Below are 22,030 nucleotides of genomic sequence, written 5' to 3' on the forward strand. Positions count from 1 at the left end.
TTGATTGAAAGATGGAGAGAAAGGTTCAGTGCTTGGCAGTTGTGTGATGTTGCCTGATTGAGGAACCTTAGTGACTCACGGTACACATCTGTGAACCCCAGTGAAGTGCTTAAAATAGTGGAAGTACTCTCATAGTCTATAGGAAGATGATTCCTGAGTGCCCCTAGGGAGCTGGGATTCTATGGTTAAGAGTGAAGTCAGGATGGGGGTTTATTACTTGCCTATCTGCATCAAATATGGTCTCAACAGTGGCTTACATTTCCCCAAATGGAGATGTGAGCATGAGACATTAACTTCGGTTTGTGAACAAGGAATGTAATTGTATGGGCAGAGACAATTGCTTCTGCTGGTATTACCTAAGCCAAACTAAATAATGTTTGGACTTCTGATTTATCCCAGACATCCAGTTCACTAGGGAAACATGATCTAGTGAGATACATCCTTTGGGGGAGCAGTGGTAGCAGCTTGTGGCCTGTCTGCAGTGTCTGGTGGCATGTTTGTGACACCAATGGCTGGATCTGACTGCCTCAGGACTGGGTAACAGTGGTGAGAGCTCCTGCTACTCTGTAGCACACTTCTGGTTGAATTGGCATTTGGTGGAATTTGCAAAATCAGTGGTAGTGGCAATTTTCTTGTGGATTATATAGTTGTAGTTTTTTCACAGAAGTAACTGAAACCATGTTGTAACCTGGTAGTAAGGTAAGATTTTGGTTATTTTGAGCTCTCGTGTGCCACTTAAGACACTGATTGTGTGATCTGTTTGATTCGGCTGTTGTATTTGTTAGGCTCCTGGAGATCCAGTTAAAAAATGGTATGAGATTATCTGAAGCGTGTCACTGTCTCTTAGTGGTTTGGTGGACTTTATGTATGCTGTGTATCAAAGATGAACATGTTTCTGCATGGATGATTTCATAGGAAATACAGGTGAAATACACTTTGCAAGTCAATGGGAGTGAGGTCGTTTAACAAGTCTGTTTCCTGAGTGTCACTTTTCTGGTATGAGCCAAATTAACTAGTGTGAACAGTGGTGTTGTAATTCACCCTAAGTAATTAGGCAACTAGACTGTTATCACCACAGTGACAAACTCTTAGCATAGTAATACTGATTAATGGTATCAACTCAGTCTTTGTGTTTGTAGAAGATTTCTATTAGGTTTTCTAGCAAGATCTTGCAAGGTAAAAGCAATGTGGTAGATCCTTCTCTTCTGTGTCTGCAATATGTCTTCTGGGTGTTAATATTAGACTTGGAGGCTTTCTGAAAGTACTTGGAGATCTCTGGCTAGATGTCTCCCTACAGAAGAAGTGGTTTTAGCTGTAATGACACTACTGTCTTACTTTCACTTTAGGTAACACTATCTTGCTGAAATAAAGAGTATATTGCTGGTGCTACATACACTCTACTAGTTGATCTGCCCTGAGTAATACTGAAAATAATATGGAGGGTGGTTTCTTACTTTTTTCCCCATAAAACTCTATGTAACTATGATGCTTGCATGCTATCTGTGCAACAAGGCAATTATAAGTGTACTGCCTACATGCAATGACAATCTCTTGATACTGTTGATACCTGCTGTTAAGAGTATTAGCTTTACAGCATGACGTTAAAACCTTATTTACTTAAGCATAGATATATGTGATTTTTTCAGGGGGAGAGGGTGTGCTCCTGTGCCTTAAAAGCACTGTTTAAGGGAAGTCCTTTTTCTTCTTTTAGCTACTGCTCAGAAACAAGTTACTTGGCTATATTTTTTTCCACTCTGATGAAATTCTAAAAATAAACAACCAACTGAAACCAAGCAAATAAACAAACAACAATAACAACAACAACAAAAAAACCAAACCAAACCAAAAACAAAAAAACCCAAACCCCCAAAAAACCCAACCAAAAAAAAACCCCCAAAAACCCCAAACAAACAAATTCAGATATTTAAGTTCCTTAGGAACAGCGATATATAGTTGCTTATATTTCACTTCAGCATAAGGTCTGAGTTCAATTTTAAAGGGTTGCTTTAAAGTGTTGCTCTTCTGATGCTCCAACTTGACCAGATTGATTCTTTCATGTGACTAAACCTTTGAAGGTTGCAGCCTTGCTACAGACTTGGACAGGATTTAGTTCCAGTTTTCCTTAGACACTGAGATTATTCTTAGCAAGGTTATTGTCTTGAGATTACTGCTAGTTATAAGGTAATGTCTGTCTATTTGTAATGAGTAATCTAGAATGGTCCTGTACTGAATGATGTGAGAGGGCATATATTTAAGAACTTCATGTAGTAAGTAAATGTAAACTAAATGCTATCAGATTTGTTTTCTGAGCTGCACTGATGCATCTCTGAAAACTTATAAGAAGAATTGGGCTGTACTTGGCAAGGAAGGAGAAGATTGTGGGGAATATGAGTATATACAGGTATTTTGTACTTAAAATGGATCACTGCTGTGGTGGTCTAGATTTGAACATAGCCTAAAAGGTGGACTTATCCAAGTCTAGCTATAACCTGTTGGAAAGAGCAGTGTGCTAGACTTTGTAGGTTGCGAGGACAATGATCACTTAAAGGAGCAATGCACTTGTTTGTCTCTTGTTCTTCCTGTTCTACGTAACTGCAGGTGTCAAAAAATATTTTGTATACAAAGTGCACTCTTCTAAAAATCACTTGATCTTATTAAACTTTATTAGGCTAAGTGAAGAGCTGGAGATGGCTTTGCATGCAAATGTGTGGAATAGTGAAAAGTAAGTTATGGTATAGAGACCAGGATCACTAGTAGGGATTCTTAATTCTAATTGGCTGGTATTCAGTGGTTGGATGTCTAATGCTATTGATACTGTTAGAATATTTTAGTGTGATATCTAGGTTGTCTTCATGCATGCAGAGAAGACTCCTGATCACAACTATATTAAAAATACTGCTTTTTATACTGCCTGTGATATTTTCCAGATGAGCAAGTCTTAGGGTCTCTCCTGCAGTACAAGTTCATCTCACAGTCTGCAGTCTTTCTTATTATGGAAGTTAATACTCCAGTCTGATTCATTTGAGGAAACACAACTGTGAATTGAAATGGTTCCTCAGTCTGTGCCTAGTATTTCCCCAGCCTTGTAGGAGATGGAGAATACTAGTGACCTGGCTTCAGGTTCTGGTTTAACCTTCAACTGCTGTAACATGGTGAACTTGCTAGTCCTGGTCTTGCTTCATGTGTCTGTTAGTTAGCAGTGTATATGTAGCTCCTGCCAGAGCATATTTGTGATAGCCAGTGTCTGTAGGTGTACACACAATTCTGGGGGGTTTAGGCAGGATTTGTAACTAATAATAATTGACTGAAACTGGTGTAATGTAACATTCAGTAATACTGTAAGTTGTAACTTTCAGTGTATCAAGTAAATGTATTTTTTCTGTGTTTTTTTCCTGTAACATTTAGGGATATGGCTGTTGCCACTTGGAACAAGAATCTAATCTATATAAAGAGGTTAGATCCCTTCATGTGTACAGAGTAACATAGTTCCCTGCCTTCAATTCTTAGTTTTCATCCTGATATTATAAAGTATTAAGTTTTCAAAATCCATTTTGAGGTTCCTGTCCAATGCCCTTATCTTTGCAACTGCGTCTACTAGTAGATCTTAGGGAGAGAAAATGCCTGATTACCAAAAGCAAATCTGAGGCTTGGGTTTCACTCCAGTGCTCAGCCCAGACACTGCAGCGGGGTGGTGGCTGCACCAGCCCCTTGTCTAAGATGTGAATTGTGAACAGGGTCAGGGAACTGCCCTGCTTCTGCAGCAGTATAAGTAACTGCTTGGCTGCTGTAGTTCCATCTTCTTTGGCCTTAGTTGTACAAACTGTTTTTCTCCCTTCACATCAGCATTGAGGTGTGTGTGGCCTTGCAGATGTGACTGGCAGGCCCAGTGGGCTGTGCTGAATGGCTCTGCTGCAGGAAGAGATGGGCTGGAACTGCCAGGGGGAAAGGAGAGGGCACTGAGGGACAGGGGATGGTGATGGTAGCACTGGGTGATATGAATGGGGACTGTGAAACTGCCCCAGTGTGCTCTGCAAGACATCTCAAGCTGAATGAATTCCTTGATCCAATTAAACATGGCCCAGAAAAAATCTATAACCACAACTGAGAAGGTAGAAACAGCCAGCATTACATGGGGAAGGATATCAGGCTATCCCAAGCAGGAATTTCTACCAAACACATTGTGATCTCTGTTTAGCTTGGAAACCATTAAATGGATATATGCCAAGAGGGGAGATATTAGCACAGCAAAAGAGGATAGAGTAGCATTTGTAATTTTTCAGCCTGCATATCCTAAAATTTTCAGTGGCATTAAATATGCCTCTTAATCTCAAATTGTTTTTTTTTAAGTTGAATTACCAGTTGGAGCATTTACAGTCCATTGAAAGCTAATGGAATTTCAGTACTTAAATATTTTCTGGGTAACCTCAGAATGGCGGAGGAGCTCTTACAGTTCATAGCTCAGTGAGATTGTTAATTAGTTTTGTGATCCAGGGAATTTCTGTGACTGCATTCTTGTGGTTATATCACAGAACCAAACACTTCAAAGCCTCTAATTCATATTCTGATAAATGAGGATCACTAAAATACTGTTGCAAAACCTTGTTCTTTCTCTGTTTGCTTTTGATGACATCATATTTAAGTCTTTATAATAGGTTGAATACCCAGATTTTCCTTTAAAAGTAGGTGTCTGAGGGGTTTAACAAAGCTCCTCTGTCAAGCTATTGGGCTAAGGGTTTCTAGAATCCTGTTTTAAAATCCAAAGAATGGCTGCTTTCAGTGGCAGGATAGCAATGAAAAGAAATGTCCAAAGATATCAGCTGCACAGCAAGAGAACAAGAGCTGATCTCAGCAATTTTGAGCTTAGAGCTTTATTTCAGTTTTAAATCTCGAACTGAATGGCAGAACTAGCAGCAATTCCAATTAAAGCCTTTGGAGGGTCTCAGATTCTTTTATTACAGCAGCAGAATATTTATTGGAAAACAGGTAGACTTAGTGAAGCTTCTCTCTTTTTTTTTCCTTATGCACTTGGATGAACTGTAGCAAAGTTTCTTTCTTGTGAAGTGACAAGAGCTTTTTCCTTTAAGTGTTGTGCAGCTGTGGTGTCTTAATGCACATGAAGTAAAAAGGGAATGTGAAAGTGTGGTCTGGTTTGAAATACATGTAGTTATTCAGTCATAGTCTTTGAATCTTGGTATTAGGTAAACCAGTCTTGTTTGTAAACTGCGTTCTGAGCAGTTTAACTGTTTAGGTTGAGGAGAGGGTGGAGAAAAAGCAATTTACTAAGTGTTTATAAACAATTGCCTTGAAGTGCTCAGTTTCAAGGGACCAGCCAAGAATGACATAACATTGTGCAGGGGGCCTTAGTTAACCTGCAGAAATTGTAATCTAAACAGGTAAGACAAAGGAAGGCTGAAGTAGTTGGTGAGTTTAGGGTTAGATATCTTAAGTGGGAGGTGGCATGGTTTGATTAGTCCTGTGGCCAAGTAGAGATCTTCAGAAGTCTAAATCAAAACAGCTGATTAGTAACTCCTATGGTTTGAGTTGTAGATTCTTGTGCTTCATGTAGGCAGCCTGTGGCTGGTAACCTTCCTTTCTTAATCTGAAGAGCATCTTTCACTAGCATCACAAAACTCCTATTGTGCATAGGGCTGTGTGTTACCTATTATAGAATAAATGCAGAGTTATCAAGTCAATGGCTTAATCCTTATCTTTTAAAACAGATGAAGCAGGTAATTACTTCTAATTTCTTAAAGATGAAATACTGACAGAAAAAGTTTATTCTCTGTCATGGGGTCTGTCTAGCAGTTTATTTCAAAGCAGGATGAATGGTAACCAGAAGAAACCACCTCCCCTACCTCACTCCCCTACCTCACTCCTTCAAATAAACTTTCAGAAGGTTTGAGGTGTGGTTTTTGCTTTTTTTTGCAGCTTATAACACTTAGCATATGAAGTTCAACACGGTGTCATTAAACCTGAGGGTGAAAATGACAGGTGGAAAATAAATAGATTGACTGACTGCTCAATGGATTGCCTCTTGTCCTGTCAGAGGAGGGTAAATCTTACTGGAAAGTAAACTGTGCCCAAACAACAAGTACAGAGCAATAGGGGAGAGGAGGCATCTTACCCTACAGCGTTAGGTGTCTTGTCTGGACACTTACTCAGAGTGAGCTCTTCAGCAGATGCACTAAGACCCATTGCCTCAAATCTATGTCCCATAAAATGAAGGGAATTGAGTAATGTTTTAAAGCAACTGCAGTTGTCACAGGTTCTTCTAGAAACTGCTGCTTTTTTGAGAAGTGGTTGGGTTTCCCAAGACTTGTTTTTCTGTGAAAAGATGAGTTAATGTCAGTGCCTTGACTGCCTCAAGGATGCTTAATGTATAGAATAGGAAGAAAATTCCTTGCCTACTCAGAGATAACAGAGAAGAGAGCTTCCACTTGTGTTAATAGATTTCTTTTAATTTTTTTTAACCTCAAGGAACTGTTAGATGTGAGCTTTGAACTATGTTGTGTAAACTGTTTCTTGGCCTGCAGAGGTGGAGATAAAAATAAACAAACAGTTGGCTCCAATGCCTTCTCTTGTTTTATTAGAATATTCCTATTATAATCTCACCGTGCCCCTTTCTGAACCAGTGATGTGCTGTTAACCTGTTGTTCTGTGAGCACTGGTACTTCTCCACTGATACTGACTGTGTTAATCCTATGTCACGCTGCTTCAGCCTTGCCTTGTCCTCTGTTCTTGCCTCTGCACTGTCTGGCTGTTCTGGACTGGGGGGGCACGCTCCCTCTGGTGCCAGCAAAGAAGAGATGCTTTGTGTGAAGCTTCTGGGACCTCACTGAGTACACACTGCTCAGGGGCTGTGTTGTGAGCATACTGCTGCATTCACGGGGTTCATGTAGTCCTGATCCTCTGAAACATTCAAGTGGCACTTGGAACAGCTCTGCAGGGAAGATCAAGTACCTTGGCCATGAAGAGCTTTAGATGCAATCAAACCCATTTTGTATGCCATTGGGTGGGTTTTGTTAAATATTATACTCTGATTGCGAATGAAGTAATACTGTAATGCTGACCTTGCAGTTTCTACAGGCTATTGTTGGGGTGGAATAGAGAAGGGAGGATTTAAATATTCTCTCCATTCTACCTCTATGATGAACTGTTTCAAGTTTGTCAGTATTTTTCCTAAAAGACAGCAATTAATTTACCATGACCATGTGAAGATGAAGTATTTGTGTTGACAGGACAGAGAAATCTTTTCTCTTGGCTATTAGTAAATTATGCCTTTATTGCTGTTGCATAGCACAGTGGACTTAGTGCTGCTGCCTATTACATATTCCTAAGTTTGTGATGCCAGAAAAACGTGTCGCTTGAAAGCTTTGTGTTAGATAACACAACAGTTACAACAATGTTAGGATGCCTGATAAAAGAATAGTCACAGGTTAAAACCAGTCACAATTATATTGAAAAGTAGCTAAGGGTCACACTCCAGAAAACAGCTTATTTCCTACTGTGAAAGCCAGACTACTCTTGAACTAGGACAAAACAGCATTCTCTCCAATTTACGAGCAAGCTGTGTTACTTCTGGAACACTTAAAGTCCCTGAACTATCTCATTGTGTGGCCAATCTGTAGCTCTTGTTCCTTGGGTGTTTATGTCCAAGCAAGCTGAAATCTAGTTTACCATCTGTAGGCCATGCGGACCATAGGCAAAGCAACAACTTCTGGAGTTCAGATGCTGCCTTACTAAAGCTGGTGAAGGGTCAGTAGCTCTGACCGAGGAAGCTGTGACCGGTCCGCAGAGATGGTCCTGTGGAGGATCGTCTTCCCTCAGCTGCTGGCAGGAGGGCCCGTGCAGAAGCTGTCAGCTCTTTAGTGATTGTCAGCTCTTTAGTGATTGTCAGCTCGTGATTCCAGCTCAGCTCTGCAGGGCAGCCTCCAGGCCAGACCAGGGAGAGAGATGAGAGGCTTGTATAGCTGTTCCACATGAAGGTAGCTGTATTGGTCCGTACTCCAGCGAAGGGGAGGCCAGGGATGGGCTCTCTCTGCCCTCGCAAGGGGCAGGGGCCTAGCTTTATAGGGATACAGGGGATGGGTGTCAGAGGGTAAAGGCCAATGGGTTACAAAGGATCTACATAGGGTCTCCCAGAGGATTCTGGGTCTGTCTTCTCGCAGTAACTGAAAAGTAGCTGCCTTCCCACGGGGGTCCTGCTGGGAGATTGCTCTATCTCCTTATCTCAGCAGACGTCCCTCCAAGGCAGTGGCTGGGCATACCCTACACTACCTGTTGTGTTTTTTCACATTTCTTTGGCAGGGAACTGTTCTCTTCTTCTCTTGTCTCTCTGGTGACTAAGAGTTAAAAATCAGTCTTGTGATTCTCTTCTGGTTTAGAATGTCTGTGGCAATTCAATGGCTAAATTCACTGTCCCCAACAAATGTGTGTTTGTGCTGTACCGGGAGAACCTATGGAGAAGTAGGAATTGTCACACCCCATTTCTGTCCTAAGGAGTGTCCTGGATGGGGGAGCTGATGTATAACATAATAGAGAAGATTACCAGAGGAAAATATCTGTCTTCACTTACCAGTGTTTATCCCAGAATGAGTACTTAAACATGATTAATTTGCATTGCTGTACTAAATGTATGTAGCAAACAGGTGTGAGTAAAAAACTCTGCATGGAAAAATACTGCTGCTCAGATGTTTGAAAATGCTGTCCTGAGGGCACTTCTTGATTGTTGGCATGTTTGTTCTTGTATGCACGAGTCAATGAGAACTTAGTTTGATTTGTTGCTTTTCAGAACATCAAGTCATGACAAGGGGAAAAAAAAATAGTCACTATCAGTGTACTCCGAGGGCAGATGTCCAGACTGGTCATGTCAGTCTCAAAATGCAAGGCACATAAACTGGATTGCTTGGAGCAAACTGCTTTCAGGGAGAGGTTTGGACAGGACTGCATCCAAAGGTCCCTTTCCAGGCTAAATAATCCTATGGCATGTTTGTAGGCTGATGATCCCTTAGTCTCTTGTTAATTTTGTTTAGGGCAGCTGGTTGTCCTGAAGCTTTTTCCAGTATACTGCTCAGTAACTTCTACTGTTGACCTTGTGTTTCCATACAGTAGCACTTGATGATGTGGTAGTTGCAGTGTTTTAGTACACTAATTGTGTGCAGGCAAATTTGAGACTCCTGGAAGGCCCATTGCTCCTGTGCTTCTGGAATAAAGAGTGCTGCTATAAATCAAGGCTGATACAGCCACTTCCTATAGCAGTGTTTTCTGAATGGTCTACTGGCCTCCTTACAGCTCTCTGCCAGGATATGAACAACTGGGGTCCTTTGTGGTGCTCTGAGGACACAAGTTGGTATCCTGCCATCTCCCATATACACGTCATGTGTCTGAAATATTCATATTTGGGTTTTTTTCTGTGCGGGAATCCTGGCTGATGACACATCTTTGTTTCACTTACTTCTGCTTTTATCCTCAGTGTGCTGTTCTTAGAGAAGCTGCTCTAAGAGTGTGGCAGCTGCTGCTTGTGCTTCTGGTACAACTACTGTGTCCAGCTACTCTTAAAAAAAACCAACCAAAAAAAGAGGCAGTATTATTTTTAAGAAGCCTCCAGCATTTAATTACTAGGCTTGCATAACACACAAACAGAGGCTTGTTAGCTAGGGCTTGTTTATTGAAGCTTGCTCCTTTATGGCTTAGCAACATCAGGAGAAGAATAGGAACTGAAATTTTTTTGCAGTAAAGCAGGATTTTTTTTTTTCTAAGCAAAATAGATTTGCAGCATCAAAAGGCAGGAAGTGTAAAATAAATGCTAATGCCATGTCATAAGACTTTCTGCTAGAAGCTTTTGCAACTTGTTCCTGCCAATTTACTGTGTATCTCTGCTGTTTTCTTAGCCTACATAGGGAGAAGATCAAAAGCCTGATTTCTGTCTATGAGCAGATCTAAGGTATAGTTGTATCAACATTAAAGAAATATTTAGAAAGGTGTAAAGCCTTATAACAAGAACAATAGGAAACACTTAATTTCATGTTGTTAGAGAAAGAGTGGGTTTTCTTTGGAAACCTCTCTAGACAGTAGTCTTGTAGGCTGGGTTTACAAACAAGAGTAGCTTGTTAGAAACCTTTGGCACTTTTATTAATCATACTGTTGTCACAAATAGAAGGTATTTGTTTTAATACTTTGTCCTACTCATACTTTAGGCATGGTTTGCATGCCAGTGCATTGGAGTGGCCCATTGTTTAGGCTTGTGGGGCAGGGTTTTAATCTGGTCTTTCAGCACTTTTGAGACACTTTACCTGCATGCTACCCTGATGTACCAATGTCATGGATGGGTGACTGTGCTTCTTCTGTCTGCAGATCTAATTGGTTGCCTGGTCCTTCGTCTGTGGCAAGCAGGACAATGGCTGCCAGCAAGAGCAAGAACCAGAGTTCCTTGGCCCTCCATAAAGTAATTATGGTTGGCAGTGGAGGTGTGGGCAAATCTGCACTCACACTTCAGTTTATGTATGATGAGGTAAGTAACTTTGGTTCAGCTTCTCTAAAGCACAAATTCATACAGCTTGCTAAGCTTTTTTTTTTGTGGGACCGGGGAACTAAATGTGATGAGCAAAAGACCTGATGACCCAACTGGCAGGAGCAGAATGTAGGAAGCTGAGAGACATGCCCTCTGGGAACATCTCTGGCTAAAGGTGACAAAATTGATGCTTATTTGTGAACGAACAGTCTTCAGGAGGCATGCATAATGTACAGGTGCTTGTGTACAGAAGCTGTTACTAGTTGGAGATGAACTTTAATTTTGTAATTTAGGTCAGTTAAGGCTGAAGTCAGAAGTAAATATTCTAGCTCGTTCTGAGCCAGTTGATGAAGTAGGCATGTTCATAGCATGAATTCTTCCATACTGGTATACAGGAAGCTAGATTAGGCAGTCCAGACTAGTATGTGAAGGAATACATGATCCTGTAATTCAAAAGTTGGCATTTATCTGTAGGGTGTCCACACATGCTGTAGTGGTGTAAGTATCTGAACAGGTGATGTAGTCATTAATGAAAGCCAGCCAACTTAACTGGGCTTAATTGTGCTCTGAGGCTGAGAGGCTCTTTACCTCTCTACTTCTATGCTGGATGTATGCTGTCAGCACAGAACTAAGTTGAACTGGCAGTGGCTTTGTTGGTCTGATCAATACTGAATGTACTGAAGTATGTGCCTGTGTAATTATGGAGCAGGCTTTCAGGTTCAGCAGCTGGATGCTCTCACCTGTTAAAAGTTCAGATACCTGTACCTGAAGTATATTGAAATGCATTTTCTTAAAGTGGGAGATCTAGATAATGCCAGCAGATTGCTGGTAACTTATACTGCAGCTCTGTTCTTAAATTGTACTGAAGTTGCTGAACAGTGTTTTGTGTAGCAAGTTTCTCTTGACTAGGTGAGCTGGCTCTTTGATGTATTAAGTGCTTAAATAATTTGCTTTTAATAGTAAAACTAAAAAAAAAAAAAAAAAAAAAAGTGGTGGAACTTAGTAGCTGACCAAATTATGAGAAGGTTTTGGGGAATTTAAATGTCACTGAAGTGAAAGAAGGAATATGGACAAATACTGAGACTGTTTGACAGTAATTCTAAACACTAATCCCTTTCTTGTTAGTTTGTAGAAGACTATGAACCTACCAAGGCTGACAGCTACAGAAAGAAAGTAGTTCTGGATGGTGAAGAAGTTCAGATAGACATTCTGGACACAGCAGGACAGGAGGATTATGCAGCTATCAGAGATAACTATTTCCGCAGTGGGGAAGGGTTTCTTCTTGTCTTTTCAATAACAGAGCATGAATCCTTCACAGCAACAGCAGAGTTTCGGTGAGTAGTTTCTCTCCTAGGCAGGGAAAAATATCTGGTTCCTATGTTGCTTTGACAACTGCTTAAAAGCTACAGCTCTTCATCCTTTGTCTGTTATTATTTGATCAATGAAAGTGACACCTGGCCATTCTACTCTCGGTAACTCATAACCTAAACCAGAGTATTCAGCCTCTGGCTTTAATTGTCTTCATGCTTGTAACTTATGAGTACATTATGCCAGCAGCAACTTTAGGCAAGTAACAGATTCTTGGACTCTTAAAACAGGCGTATTTCAGCCAATTTTCAGTCTTCATGGATGTGAAGTTTAATTATCTTAGAACAGTACTGCTGGAATTAAATCTGTCTTTTGGCCAGGTTTCAGACACAGTATTGCTTATTGCTAGAAGCAGGTGCTCTAAGGAAAGGAAGGATTAGCCTCCACTCTCAGGTATGGATTGGTGCCAAACAAGGGTTGGCAGCCAAGCATTGCTATTGTAGGCAGACGTATTCCTAGAAAGACACACGGTAGTAGTAAGCACTTCAATTTTTCTTCTTGGGATTAGCAGTTCTGATGGAAAGATTGGCACCAGACTGGCCACCGAAATGGCTTGTGTAGTGTGGGGGGTAAATAAAAAAAGATTTAAACCATTGTTCTGGTTTTAGAATTCATGTAGCCACATTCTTCATGGCAAGTGTTGTAACTCTTTTGCTAATACCTGTTGCCTCAGTAGAAGGTAAACTGGAGATTGCCTGGAACAGCTGTATAACTTGAAGGAAAACTTCCCAAAGCATAGGGAAAATTTAGGAGTTCCTTATGCTTGTCAGAATAAAAACTCTATCAGTCTGCCTTATGTTCCCTTTGCTTCAGTGGTACAAGGTTAACAGATACTAACTGGTAATGGAAGTGCTGTAGCTAAGGACACTTATTTCTAGGTTTTTCTTAAAGCTAAGGCAAATTCTCCTTGCACTCCTGAACTTTGGTCCAGGTTTTTAACATATCATACTGTTTCAACAGTAGTAGAAGACCACAAAATCTTTTGAGGTATAAAAATACTGTTCCTTAGTCACATAATACTTATGTAACTTTGTTCTGCTTCAGAAGGCTGATAGTCATGGGGCACACAAGCAGAGCTCAGTTTGCTCTAACAGGAGCTCTGAAAGGAGCCAACAGTTCAACTGTTGTACGACTACAAAACTGAGTACTAGGACTCTTCTTAGTGTAAGATGGAGGAAAAGGTCAGGTAATGCTCAAAAACACAAAGAAAATGAGACAAGTAGAAGCACTTGGTTTTGGCTTATGTACCTAAGTGAAATACAATGTTAAACCCAAGGCTTAAGGCTTTGAATGAAAAAGAGTAGGAGTGTTTATCTTGGCAGTTTGGTTTGGTGTTTTTGTGAGACTTCTGTAACTAGGTTAACTGTGTGTTGGTTCAAGATTCCAGCACAGCAAAACAATGAGAAAGCAATGCTAGCCCGGAAGATGGGCAAGAAGGGCCTAGGAGCTCTTTGTGATGCATAATCTCCTACTTTTCAAGAAGTAAAACAAATAGTGAAATTAGTTAAATGGAATATTTAGGCTGGCATGCAAGAACCAGCTCCTTGGCCCAGGAAGGAGTGGGGAATGCATAGTATGAGTCACCAGCATCCCAGGCCAAACTGCAGATTTGTATTATTGATCCTTTTAAGTTCCAGAATTCTAACACTATGAAAAAGTTGAATACTGAACAAACTATGGGCTTGTCTTTAAACCCTAGCTCTCCTGCTGATGCTATGCATTCAGTGTTTGCTTTCAGTGCCTCTGTAATCTGAAAATGTGTGAAGGTGCAGTTAAATGCAAAAGCAGATTGCTTCAGTGTGTTAATGCTATTTTAGAGTCTCATGTACTCTCCATACATTGTTATTTTGTGGATGGAAAATGCAGGCATCTGAAGTAGTGTGGTAACTCAGTGAGATGAGAGGGTGTAGCACTGTGCTCATGCCTCATTTAGCTCTTCTTCATAACAAAATGAAGTAATCTAAAAATAGTTTAGAGTGGTAGAGTTCTTCCAGCATCCTAGATGGACAGCAACTTGTGTCACTCTGGTTTCAACTTGTGTTTTACCCCAGTAACAGCACAAACCGAGACTGGTGTGCAACATCACTCCATCTCCTTTCCTGGATGCCGATATGTCCTCTTAGCATGACAGGTTAATGCTGACAGTTCAAATATCTTCCTGGAGGCTTTGAAGAAGGAAGGTTGCTAGCATTTTAGTTCAGCATTGTGTAATAACTCTCTCCTTTGGGTGAAGTTTAGGTAGCCATTAGGAATGATCTCTGCCAGCTACTTGGGCTGTTCCCAACCTACTGCCTTGGCAAAGACTTGGTGTTGCCCAGACCTATATTGAGATGTGATGCAGACTGTGAATTGAAGATGGTGACTGAATGCCAAGGTAAAACTTGGCAAACATGGCACTTGTACTTTACCTCATTCAAATGTGAACTCCTGCTGCCAGTTCCTCTTCTGCCATACTGTTCTTCTTTCCTAGAGCCTGATTACTCACTAACTAAATGGTAAAACTGCCTTCCTGGAAGTGTGAGGCTTTCAGCAGTGTAAAGCCTGTAGCATTACTCTGCTAATCTTGGAATAATTTTAAAGTGTGTGTCCAACTGTTGGGAAATACTCAGTTGTAAACACTAGTAATGTGCAGACCACTTGATCCACTCCTTGTAAGTGTGGGAGTTTTGTTTCTACTACTAACACAGTTATTTTTATTTTGAATACCTAATGCATTAGGGAACAGATCCTGCGTGTGAAGGCTGAAGAGGATAAAATCCCTTTACTGGTAGTGGGAAACAAATCTGACCTGGAGGAGCGCAGACAAGTGCCTGTAGAAGAGGCTCGAAGTAAGGCAGAAGAATGGGGGGTGCAGTACGTAGAAACCTCTGCCAAAACTAGAGCAAATGTAGATAAGGTAAGACAAATGACATCTGCTCAATTAGGTCGTTGCTACTTGTTTAGTAGCTGACTCTTACTGGTTCAGAAAAAGTCCACAGTTTGGCTTCTGAAAGCCTAGTTTATTTAAAAAACCCCAATAAACACTGAACTTACTAGAATGTGTACACTTAAACACATACCTAGCTTAATGGAACCTGAGATCTGGAACAAGTTAATGCTGTTGTCTTGTTTTAACTGTTCGTACCCAAACCAATAGTTTTTCAGTAATACTTTGGGTAAATGGTTCTAAGGATTCCCTGAAGTGAGTTATTTTCTTTGTAGGCTGTGTCCCACTTATAACACCAATAAATAACAAGCTATGGACACTCTAGAAATTTTTCCCCCTTCCCTACAAAGCTACATGTAGTGTGGTTAATCTTAAAGATTTTATTCTTGTTTTCTGACAAGACTACTTTGAATTGGGAGAAGAACTTTTTGCTGTGTCCCTGTCCTGTTTTGACTTGTCCTTGGTGGTATAAGACAGTTATTCTCATGTTATTCTACTGCTGTTTTTTTTGCATAAACACTGGTGGTGGGATATTCCAGAGGAGAAATGAATTTATGACTATGGAGTGTTTGTCCAGTATAGAGAACAAATTAGTTTCAATCATCCCCTTTATTTTGTTTGTAGTGAGGACTTCTTGAAGAAAAGGGTGCCTTTTTACTTCACCAATTCACAGAAGATGATCTGAAATTACTGTTTTGCATCCTAAGGGCTCCAAATGTGTCTTGCTAAAATGCATTTGTTTAAAGATTACAAATTTTAAGCCGTTTTCTCTTTGGATAAAGAACACTTGCAGCTAGCTGTACTCTTAAGTTCTTCTAGACAGTTCTTCCTGTTCTTCTATATTAGTTCACAAGTGGAAATGCTGTTGGTGCACAAGTTACTGGTAGGAACTTCTCTCATTAAAACTACAGTGTATGAAACTCCTGGATTGAGATCTTTTGGCTTAAAGAACATGGCATAATTTCAGTTTGGTAAAGAACCATTCTGACTTGCAGAATGTTCCTAGAAAGTCACCATCAGTTGCATAAACTGGGTGATGTAGTGAAATGTGAATATTTAGACTTGTTTTTGCCTATAGGCAACTCATATTACTAGTGAATGGCTAGCTTATTTTATATTTAGACTAGTTTTCTGATCAGTTTGGATTAACAGCAGTGGAGCTGTGTGTCTGGAGTATACTAGCATGGTGACCTAGATTTGCTGTTACAGGTCTTCACTGGCTAGCTCGTGTGGCATACTGGTTATCTGCTATATAAGTGCTGTTTGGTGTGTTGTAAGACAGGTTATTCATCTTTGTGGTGACTGTGTGTTAATACTGTGGAGAATACAAAAAAACTTAAGAGCGCTTTGAATGGTAAACTAATCTACTTTTGATCAGTAGCATGGTCTTGTTTCCAAGTATCAAAGGCTTGAGAGTTCCCTATTTGAACAAAAACACACTGTAGTTCTACAGAGTGATGCTAAACTCTTGTTCCGTAATCCTAAAGATAATTTTACCCAGTAACTGTACAGCAAAACAGCTCTTGCACCTTTAGATGGTATGTACCTAGACATCAGGAATACAGGGGTGAAATTGCCTAAATTTTGGACAAAAAAACCCAGAGAAATGTGAAAGAAAGCATGACTTTCTCTAAATCTATCTTATAACATAGTCTTGAGAATTTTTTGTGGCCTGTCACTTGAATGCTGCACCTTTGTAATTATAGACCAAGCAGAATACTACCAAGCAGAGTGCACCTCTAACTATATGGAAATGACAGGACTAAATGCTTTCCATAGTTAACAGCAGTGGAAATCTTTGCTAGGCACAGACGAATGTTCTCAGGAGCTCTCAATGCTGCTTTTGTGCAAAAATGGTATTCAATAAAAAGCTCTTAAAACAGGGCTGTTGAATTTTTTTTGATAGCCAGGTAAGATTGTGCAGCTTTTGCCACTGCTTGACACACCACATAATTCTGATGTTGTGTTTGTCACTGGGATCTTTGTCTAGACTTATTTCTGCTGTGTTGAGTACAGTGTGGTTCTATGTCTTTATTTGTTGCTGAATACAGTAGTTTTTATCTGCTTTCTGGTGGCTGATCTTGTTTAATCTTTATTCTTCCCTCCTAGGTATTCTTTGATTTAATGAGAGAAATAAGAGCAAAGAAAATGTCAGAAAACAAAGACAAGAATGGCAAGAAAAGTGGCAAGAACAAGAAAAGCTTTAAAGAAAGATGTTGCTTACTGTGATGCTTTGGAACTGTAAATATCTATCTACAGGTGGCATGGATAAAATACCACTAAGGATATAGGGCTGGATTCATGAAAGGAAGTCTGTATTGACTCCCTTATCTTTGGCTTTGCATATCACACCTTCAAAATGTGAAAACAACTTTGCAACCATTTCTGATATCCAACAAAACCTTTGCCTATTTAAACTGAAATGGGCTCCATCTTCCAACTTTCAAAACTAGAAGCAATTTCAGAACTACAATCCTTCTGCTTGGTTACACAATGTATTTTTGTATTAATGTTTCTCTTGAACCTCTACTGGCCTTAACAAGCACAGCTGTTCAGGTTCAAACACTTCTTCCTGCTGTTGCTGCCCTCCTTGATGGTACAAACTGCAGAAAGGCTAGATGACACCTGGTAAAGGGTTTGAGTCTCCATCTTCTCTTAGTTGTCACTGATATTTCTTACACTGAAATCTGCTGACCTCCTCCCCACACTCCATGTAAGAAATAGCAACTGACAGCTGAGAGTCAACTCAAAACAAACTTTCTTCTGTGTTCTGTTTAGTCAATACAGCATTCATGAATCAAGCCTATGGACTCAATTCAGACTTATTTAGGCAATGCAAAAATTGATATTTGAATACAGGCCAGATGCATTCCCTGCTGGGGTCTGTCTTCTCATCCTTAAATTAGTGGTATGGGGTGAGAAAATGACTGTAAGCCTTTCTTCAAAAGGAATAGTATTATCACTATCTCCTTGAAATGCTGTCCTGGGTTTCTTCCATGTATTGTGTCTCAACTCAATTACACTCTACATCTGTCATCCTTCCCTTCCCTTGTACTGGAATAGTGGAATAGGTGTTGATTTAATCAGTTATGTTTATATTGGAACACTTGTGATGATAATGTTGGAAAGTGAGAACATCTGCATCTGTCTCTTGTCTTGCTGAAGATGAAAATGTTGAGTAAGGGTGGGTCCCATCACACAATCATGACTTGGAATAGGTGAGGCATATATGCTACCTCTCAATGATTAGCTGGCTAGTGAGCTGTATGGTGTCAAAAAGCAGATGAAGTTAAGCAGTTGCCACATCTATTACTCACTGTTAATTTTATATGTTCTGTTTCTGATGCACAGCAACCTAGCACATGTTGAGTTTTGCTGTCAGTTATGCAATGGTGGTCATGTCTGTTCAACAAAAACAGTCTAGAAATCAGTACTTAGCAGGTTCTGTTGTCAGCTGACTGAAATGAACTTTCTGATTCAGTTTAAATTAAGTGCAGTTGCCAAAAATCACTTCTGTCACCGTGGAAAAGAACTCTCTCTTGGTTGTGGAGTTTCCCAATGAATTATGGCTTTCTACCTCTAAGGAGTAGAGAAACCTGAAGAGTAACTGTATCTTGTGTGTAACTGGATTCTTAAAACACAGTTGCTTGGTGAAAGTAATCTAGGTGGTTGTTCAATGAAGCTCACTGCAGCACTAGATTAACAAATGGTGTTTCTTCCTGAGGTGAAGGAGTCGTGAATACTATTCAGTACTTAAGTGTTGTAATTTGAGGTTGAAAAATATTTTTAACATGTACTAGATTGCTTTTGTGCATTCCATCTCTGAACATTGAAAAAAGTAAGATGTGATCTATATCAGAACCTCTGTTGGCCTGAGGTTTCACAGGGATTTACCACGAACTCATTGTCTTCCATAACTAGCTCATCGTGTCAGGCAACTCATTGGATTGGGGAAACTGTACTAAATAAAAGGTGCTGTAATCTTCATTCTTGTCAAATTAAATTCCTTTTTTGTTACTCCTATCTTATATGGGCACAAAGGATGGTTAACCAGCTCCTAAAATGCTTCTCTGTGAACAGTGTAATTAATTGTGAAGTTGGCTTCGTAATACCAAATACTGTTTTGAAGCAGAAGCTGGAAGCCTGCTCCTTACAGAATTTGTCACTTGAGCTGTGTCACCTGTGTCTAAAGCCTAAGCACCTAATGGGACACTGGGAGCTGTAATATTTCTAACAGAGTTTCCTCTTGAACTTCCATGGATAAAAGTGTATTTCTGACTGTATATTGTGCATACAGCAAATGAATGTCCCCTTCTGGAGGAAGGCAGCTCACTTAAGTTTGGTTTTAGTTGAGACTTAACCTTTAAGTCCTTAATTAACCTAAAGGATAAACAACAGTTGAGTTCACATTACAAGCTTATCTAGGTCAAGCCCTTCTGAGGCGGGTTGTAAAATGTGTCTAACAAAACTGTAGAAACTGTCCTTGCTGTATGAATAATGAATTCAGCAAAGCTCACAATGAACAGCCCAGCTGTATTGGCTCAAGAGACTTGCATGCCTTGGCCTTTGATCTCTCTAGTCTTAAAGTACCTGAGAGTATTTGATAGGACAGATGAATTTCTTCTCAGAACAGCAAGTCACCCACTGGCGTTCTTACAGTCCACGTGCTGTTTTCACTCAGGTTATTTTTATTTTTCCCAACTGATAAAGCTATGCCACTGAGGTGGACTTACTTGGAAGAAGGTGCTTGCTGCTTCATGGCTTGATGCTGCAGCTTTTCAGTATTCCTCTTCTGTACTTGTGACAAACTCAGTTTAACTTGCCAGTTACAGCTGAAAACATGATAAACAAAGCAGCTACCTTGCCTACTTTGGAACAGTGGGCAGCAAGCTTTCTGACTTGTACCAGGAAGGCAATAAAACTAGTCTCCTGGACTGGAATCCTGTTGCCTCCACCTCATGGCAGAAGTGCCTGAATGTATGGCCTTCTGACTAGGGGCAATATGATTTGGGGGTCCTTGAAGGGCTTCCAGGTATGCTTCACTGGACATCAATGGACATCAGCATCAGGTGGGTTGAGTGGAGTGAATATAAAATGGCACAGCATCCTGTGAGCAGAGTAAATGGAGCTTTGAGTAACTGCAGATCAGGTACATCAAATAAGGGATGACTTAGGCAGCAGGGGGTGTGTGGCTGCCTGCTGGCCTTGCTGTGTAGCTGAGGAGACTGAAGGCTGAATTGAAGCTGATGTATTCTATCAACCTTTGCATGCTGGGTAATTAAAACCAAGATTTCTCTTAGTTGGTATAATGTGCTCTTAAATCATTCTGGAGCATGGCTGTAGGCAGGTAACTGGATATTAGCAGCTGGAGGTCATGCAAGACTTGACTATGCACTTGCACTTAAGCATTCAAATATTATTCTTGCGTAATGGCTTAACATGAAGTCAGGGAACTGTTTACTACTACATGCAATCTTCTGTATGTGGCTTAGCTTCAAGTGCTCCAGTTTTCCTTCTGGTTTGAGCAGAGCAAACAAGCCCCTGTTATAACAAGGGCTAAGTCATTGTGTGAAAAAAAAGCAGGTTAAACTGCAGGACAGCAAAGGCAGAATTGACTCTTGTAGAGGAGCATCTCTCCAGGTGGGAGTACAGATGCAGAATGAAGTGTGTTTTCAATGACTTGTGCCATGTGTGTTCTTATACAGACTGATACACCTCTACTGCAATTTCTAGGTGAACACTGGGCTTGATGAGGAGAAACATGTATTTATGCATTTACTGGGCATTAAACTTCAGTAAGATGTTAATAACCGTCTGAAGTTCCAGTTGAATCGTATCTGGCTTAAGTATAATGCTCAAGAACACTTCAGGTCTAAGGTACAAAACTACAATCTGGAATGTAGTAAGAGGTGTATAGAGGGGAAATGCATCTAACTAAATGCTCACCCAGATCATTTTTTAAAGCTTTCTAAAGCATTAACCCAGTTCTTAGGCCTGACAGGTCTATCAGTTCTTGCTCAAAAGAGGATACTGTTTATCAGTTCAACTCAGAGCTTATGTAGACAGAAGCTTTCCTTAATTGCTGTAAGCATATGTTGCAGTGTTCACCTCCTGTTGACTTTATAGTTGGGAGAAGGAGGGAAGAGGAACAAAAAAAAATACCCTATGATTTTCACCGTAATCTCCACACTTCATGGAAATGGCAGGTGTTCCTCTTGGGAGGGGAAGGTGTTATCTCTAACACCAAGTGAGAGGTTTAGTGTAGAGGAAGTGATTGTGATTGCAAGACTTGATGAAACTGCCTCTAAACTATGTATGCTATACTATACAATGTAAATTCTTATTTTTTTCCTTACGTAGCTTCAGAGCTTTGTCTCTAACTTGCACAAACATTTTTAATGTCTGTAAAACTGGTCACTTTTCATTATCATGCTAATACAACTGATTTGTATTACTATTGATAATAAAAAGAAAAAATGAGCTTCATATTTGTTTGTTATTGATTTTTCCAGCATTCTAAAAGCATGCCTAATCTCCAAATTCTTTAACCAGCCAGCCACTGATTTTCAGTGTCTGGAACTAACCTTTCTGTCAAATATGTAACAAGATTATATTGCAGACTATGGGAAGGGAGGGGAGCAGGAGGTGACTGAGACCCTCATCATTGGTTCTCTGGAAATTGTATGCATGTTTTTCAGGACTGAACTGACATAGTAGTTTGGTTCATTCACAGTTAATTTTCCAGAACCTAATTGGATTAGACAGCTTGTGTCAACTGTATAAATGACAGTTGCTTTGTCTTTTCTTCAGACAGTCTTGTGGCTTGAATAACAGAATAAGCAACACTGTGTGGAAAAACTAGTCCTTAGTCTTCTGAGTGTGCCAGACTCCATTCTGTGTATAGGTTTGTGGTAAATGAACTGCATGAGAAAACCTGAGATGCCTCTGAGGCAGGATGGCTCTGGACAGACTCACTGCTCTCTAATGCCACTTAATTTGGAGTGGCAGAGCAATGGGATTCACAGTAAACTTTCAAGCAGTTTCTGCCACCACTGCTGTACAAGTTGGAAGTGGAACATTCTCTAGCTGATGACTTCTGGCCAAGGACTACAGCAATTTACATAATCTTGTTTACATGGTGCTTGCTTGGTGTTAGCTCTGTGTTTCTGATTGCCACGGTGGTTTATGTTGCTCTCCTTCCCAGTGAAGCAACTTCTAAAATATTC

General features: G+C 40.2%; 1 protein-coding gene across 2 annotated transcripts in view; it reads left to right on the top strand.

The window, feature by feature from the left end:
- Positions 1 to 21,290, top strand: part of RALB (RAS like proto-oncogene B) — a 49,073-nt gene extending 27,783 nt beyond the window's left edge. For both annotated transcript variants that reach the window (XM_069021027.1, XM_069021026.1), the window contains exons 2-5: positions 10,354 to 10,510; positions 11,636 to 11,844; positions 14,597 to 14,774; positions 16,914 to 21,290. In XM_069021027.1, coding sequence (XP_068877128.1) covers positions 10,397 to 10,510; positions 11,636 to 11,844; positions 14,597 to 14,774; positions 16,914 to 17,033 — 621 coding nt within the window. In that variant the 5' untranslated portion in view covers positions 10,354 to 10,396 and the 3' untranslated portion in view covers positions 17,034 to 21,290. The remainder of the gene's footprint in view (positions 1 to 10,353; positions 10,511 to 11,635; positions 11,845 to 14,596; positions 14,775 to 16,913) is intronic.
- The last annotated feature ends 740 nt before the right edge of the window (positions 21,291 to 22,030 follow it).

Source organism: Aphelocoma coerulescens, chromosome 7 (assembly GCF_041296385.1).
Source record: "Aphelocoma coerulescens isolate FSJ_1873_10779 chromosome 7, UR_Acoe_1.0, whole genome shotgun sequence".
Taxonomy (NCBI): domain Eukaryota; kingdom Metazoa; phylum Chordata; class Aves; order Passeriformes; family Corvidae; genus Aphelocoma; species Aphelocoma coerulescens.